At 37.8% G+C, this 5,722-nt stretch overlaps 1 protein-coding gene across 1 annotated transcript; it reads right to left on the bottom strand.

Annotated features, from left to right (window-relative positions):
• Positions 1 to 1,915: 1,915 nt before the first annotated feature.
• abhd11 (abhydrolase domain containing 11) lies at positions 1,916 to 5,191 on the bottom strand. Its single transcript, XM_016573144.1, has 6 exons — positions 4,967 to 5,191; positions 4,380 to 4,515; positions 4,117 to 4,290; positions 3,231 to 3,401; positions 2,934 to 3,115; positions 1,916 to 2,397 (listed from the first exon to the last, which is right to left on the bottom strand). Exons 1-6 carry the CDS (start codon positions 5,104 to 5,106, stop codon positions 2,262 to 2,264), a joined length of 939 nt encoding a protein of 312 aa, XP_016428630.1. The 5' UTR covers positions 5,107 to 5,191; the 3' UTR covers positions 1,916 to 2,261.
• Positions 5,192 to 5,722: the final 531 nt, after the last annotated feature.

Here is a 5,722-nt window from a genome sequence, read left to right on the forward strand (position 1 = left end):
GGGTATTTTGACATAATTTTGTATGTATTTGTCGGTACAAGAGCAAGAAGAGGCAAATTTCGGTGTTCAAGCGCTTTGAGACGCGCCTCTCTGCGTGCGCCCTGTGCGCACAGAACACCGTGTGCGGGTGCTGAATTGGGCTCTTTCACGTCTTTTTCTGTTTGCATGTTTAAACTGCGATTTGTATTTGTTCGTTTAGGTGCAGGAGGACGCGAAGGAGAGCTTGGTTCGGTGTTGCTGTCCGTGAGACGCGGCTCTCTGCGTGCGAGTACTCAGTGGAGTTTTTCCGCGTCTTGTGTTTGAATGCTTTAAACTCTTTTGAATGTTTAAATTGGCAAGGCTTAAAAACACGTGCAAATGATAAGCTTTCGTGACGACGAGCAGCAGTGACCCGTCAACTGTCCTGAGCGTCTATTTAGGCTGGCCTCAGCCAGTCGGTTGAGATCGCCGGGGGCCCCCCCTCAGCCGTGGGCCCCTATAATTGTCACCACCTTTCACCCCACTAGCGACGGCCCTGAGCATGAACGGTATATGAGTGGAGCGCTCGACTGAGCGGAGCACACACACGCATAGAGCGGGATAATACGCAGAGCATCACACCACGTGAAAGTGAAACCTGAGCGGTGAACTAATTTTCGGCAGCCGGAATTTCAGTGCATCTCTAATTATTGGCGACATCAGAAATGGATATTATATAATAGATGCTTTTTTTGAACATTTTAGCAATTTAAAATATTAAAAAAGGATTGGGAAGGTTGGGAAACACTGCTCTAGTGTTCCACCATACACATTCACTACAATTATTACGTGACATGAGAAAACACACACTGACATTAAGGATATGTCATTTTGCAGCATATTTCTTGATTTATCAATCATTACGATATTGTAATCATAAATATATATTTAATATAGTATACATTTATATAACCAGTACTGTATATGAATATACAAAATACTCATTTACAAACATCGACACTTTCACAATGAACAAAAATATCCCCTTATAACAGCAGTTTTTATACTAAAGACTGCCAAAAACAGTACATGTACGTTTATTCTTAAATGTGTGCAACACACAATGTCAGCACACCACTGGTCAAGGAAAATCTTTCCATAACCCCCTGCTTTGGTACGTCAATAACTATTCATAATAGTGATAAACCTACAGATAACTAATAAATCTACCAAGATTAAATGACAAACAGTGTGCAGAGGTAGGCACATTGTTCTCTCTCTGTGATAAATCACACTAACATACTTGTACATGTTACAAAAAGTTAAACTGTGCGGCATCTAATAGTCGAACAAGCACCGAAACAGGTTTTTTAATCACATGCTTACGTATTTGATCTGCTTATTGATTATTTGTTAAATACACATAACTGGTTTTAAAACACAGAACAAGGGGCTTAAAAGAAAAAAGACCCAGGGCCAAAAAAAAAAAGATTTCTAGTAAAACAGTTGTATTTAACAGAAATGTAGTACCTGATATCATAACTCTTGATGCTCTGAAAGGTGTCTTGGTTACATTGCAGCATCTTTGTTTGTTGTAAAGCCATACAAAACTGTTTTAATAAAACACTTAACTTAATTTTCTGTTTCCAGAAAAAGAGTAAAAATTCAAACACAGCCTTGGTTGTACGTCAAAGTGTTATGGTCTTATCGGATCTTAAGATGAGTCTGTGAGAGATGCTTTCAGCTGGAAACAGTTAAATAAGTCACACACTGTTGCATAGACATCTTTGTATTTCTTATCAGAGAACAGCGAAAGGGTGTCCATGTCAACAATATGCTTAAAAAATGTAAGATATTAAAAAAGGAAAAATGTAAATCTAGTCCAATTATAATTTAGCTATGGAAAAAATAAAATTAAACATTTTTAAATCATAATACTGAAAGAAAAGTAATTTCATGAAGTTAAAGTATTTTGTTTTTTAAAGCCACTGGATCCATTGTTATGTAACATGTTATACTTGAGAGCTACAAACAAATGTCCTTGATTGAAAGTCATGGACAGATTTCTACATATCCTCTTGATAGAATTGCATTTAATGTACTATGTTAAGCCACAGTGCAAATACCACATTAAAAAATGAATACACTAACTATCCGGAATTATGTAACGATTCAGTTGTGCATTATAAGGTAAGAGACTAGATTTAACTCATTAAAAGTCATCTTGGTCCATACCCTTACAATTCATTCACTGTCCCTTTATGATTGGGCCCACCTGTGCGTATCCTTTCCTGAGACAAGGACTATGATTGTAAGAAGGTTATTATGGAGCTGATGAAATCCAAAGGCTTGTCAGCATGAATCCAGTGACTGGCATCTGGGATGTACTGGATATCGGCACAAGGAAAGAGCCTCTGGATTTCAGGGTAATCTTCCGAGCTAAGAGAATAACAAGGGGTCCATAGCAAGAAAACAGATGTATGCTTAAAGCTGCAGTCCGTACGTTTTGCCTCTTTGTCGCCATCTCTGTTTGAAAACCTGGAATTGCAGCTGTGTGCGGAATTATCTAGCTTGTGTGGGTTGTGAGTCGGCGCGGCTCCAGCACGGATGAATCTAATGTTCTGACAGGGTATGTGATTTTCAAAAACATTTTAGAAAACTGATTCGGGCCGAATCACAAAACAAACTTGTAGCCAATCAGCAATAAGGGGCGTGTCTACTCGTGATGTGGAGCACTCAAATTAGAAAACATTATTATAAGCTAACCGTTGTGAATCGGGCTAAAGTAAGGCAATAGTTTTGAACACTGGCTGGTTATGTACTTGCTCAAATATTGATTTCAGATCATTTTTAAACAAAAAAAGTTACGGACTGCAGCTTTAAATAAACATGCATTTAAGACATTCAAATATTCACAAGTAATAGAAAGAGATTCAGTTAGCACATGTGAACGTACAAGTAGTGGTTAAATTTACCTTATATAGGCTGAACTACTGCCACCCAAGAAAAGAGTTGGACCCTCATAGGTGTTATTAAAATCAGGAAAACCCATGATGTCTTCTAGGTGGTTTGAGATGGCTTCCAGGTTAATCCTCCAGCCATAGTGACCATTTTGCTCCTCCAGGTTAGTAAGGAGGAACTGACGCACTGAACGCTCCTGCAAGCAACATAAATGTGCGTGATTTATTCTATAATTGCAATAAAAACACCACAAACGATAAAAACATTAATTGATAAAAGTCCAAACTCTTCTAGTTAATTAATACGGTTACCTTAACGATCTTCCTGAGCTGGTCTTCAGCCAGTCTTCGTGCTGTGGAACGTGGGATATTACTGGCTATCTTCACCTCTTTCATTGCCTGAATGTAGGCATGGAAACTGGTGTGGGCTGAAGTCGGAGAGGGACTAATGTCCACGACCACCAAACGTTCCACTAAACTAAGCTGCATTAGATAGACAAAATAATAAAAAAGTAATAAAATTCTGTAATGTAAAGCTGAAATTTGAATGCATCCTTGCTTAATAAAAGTAAAACAACAAAAACTTACTGACCCCTAACTTTTGAACTGTATTATATTTTTATAAAGACTTGCATACTACCAAGATCTATTTTCATGGTATTTTTATCTATAACCCAAACTAACCTTGTCTTGTCATGAAAATGTAAAATTATAAGATACTTCTTATTTGATTTATTGAACTTGGCACACAGTAATGAGGGTTGACCATTTCTTACATGTTTCTGCATGGTGGCTGTACCACATGATTTTGATTTGGCAGAAAAAAATCCAAAACTGCTTAATTTCTAAGACATAATACTAAAACAATTAATAATATTAAATAACCATGCCATACTCTTAAATTAGTCTTTTTATCTTCATTGTGATATGGCAATTGTATCACCATGCAGTTTTTGACTTCATGCCCCTTAAAAAGATCAAAATTAATTTTCATTCATAAATTTAAAATCATCATCATAAAAGGAATGCACTCAAGTCACTGTATATGCATGAATTGCATTTTTATGTATTTTTGAATAAATTAATACATCAACATGAATGCCCTGTCATTGACCCTTAGCCTAATAGAAGACCTAAAAGATGTTTCAATATGCTACATACAGTACAAGCATGAAATAAATTATACAGCATGTAATACCTGTGACAAAGCTGTTGTCATTGCAACCTTGCCGCCCATGCTGTGTCCAATCAGGACACACTTCCCAATGTGCAGCTGTCCAAGCAGATGCCTCAGATCGTGAGTCATTGCTTCGTAGGTCAAGACAGGACTGTGTGGGCTTTTGCCATGGTTGCGAGCATCTACTGTCAGCACCTAACTAGACAAAATACAGTCAGGACACTCGCACACACTCTTCTGACGCCCACAGCACCTCTAAACCACTGGAGAAACCGGAGGCATACCTTCCTGCCAGTCCGCTGAACCAGGGACTTGGCTATGGAGTGAAAGTTTGATTTGCTCCCAAATAAACCATGAAGAAACACCAATGGCGTGCTGTCTCCTTTCCCATCAAACACATCGTAGGTCAAATTTACAGGGCTAAGAGAGAGCAAAGCAGACAAAGATGAAGACTGTCACACAATCAAAACAATGACAATTATGAGACTTGCTTTCAGAAGAGATCAGGATTTAATAACACGTTATTTTAAGAAAAGATATGTGTTGACTACACACATGGGCCTTGTTTATAGAATCATAAGAATAGAGCTCTAGCTAATGTATACCTTTATTTATGTGACCATCACCTGTAAATAGCCAAAACAGAACATAACGCATGTCATATAATTAGCTTTTTTGCTTTGGTTTGACTCTTTTTTTCCTTCTTAATAACATACCTACACCTGACTAATTTACTAATGCGGTATAGAATGCATGGTTATCTACTTAAAAAAAAAAAAATGAATGAACTTTTTAATGTAGCAGCCCTCTCTCACACATGTAGTCCTGTGTAATTAACAGTATTTAAACCGGAACATTAAAGGTGCAACACCTGTCACTGCCAGCACGGTCCAGTCGCGAGATTCCGCTGCAAAAATCCCGAAGTCCCGTTACAGATAAACAAGACGACGGGCCGCAATACACTCCCCTAGTTAAAATACGGCACAGTGCACTCATGGCAAAATTTGACATGCTAAAACCTGTGTCCGGACTTCATTCGACCGGGGTTGGCCACTTTAAAGGTCGTGATGTTGTTTAGCTAACACTAAGGAAACCGCACCACAGTGTTGCCAGATCTCTCTGGAAAAATAAAATAAACAATAAACGTATAATTGAAACGTGTACAAAACACACACTAAATACTTATCAGAAGTTAAAATGTATTTCCAGTTCTTTTGCAAAAACAATTATTTGTAAATGTGTCACATACACAACTAGCCAGCTAAAGCAATCGCTCTTTTGCACTCACATCTATAAGTTACTAATACGCATACACATCATTCGGGTAGTTTGAGCACTAGTAATCCTAAAAACGTGACTCTATTTACAAGAAATTTTATGATATATGTTTAATATGATATTTATAAGCAACTTAGTGGGGAAAAAAACAACAACCTGAAGAGGCATAAAATAAACGGTCGTGGCAACACCGCAGAAAGACAACCCAGTTCGTGATGTCACTACGTCGTGCGTCTATATGCCTGCAAAAATAGTGAAATTTCACACACCACAACTTTGGAAATAATATTTAGTGTATGACTATGCACGTACACGAGAGGCAATCAATTAAAGTAGGGGAAGATAAAAG

Source organism: Sinocyclocheilus rhinocerous, unplaced genomic scaffold, assembly GCF_001515625.1.
Source record: "Sinocyclocheilus rhinocerous isolate Xijiao unplaced genomic scaffold, SAMN03320098_v1.1 scaffold682, whole genome shotgun sequence".
NCBI classification, from domain to species: domain Eukaryota; kingdom Metazoa; phylum Chordata; class Actinopteri; order Cypriniformes; family Cyprinidae; genus Sinocyclocheilus; species Sinocyclocheilus rhinocerous.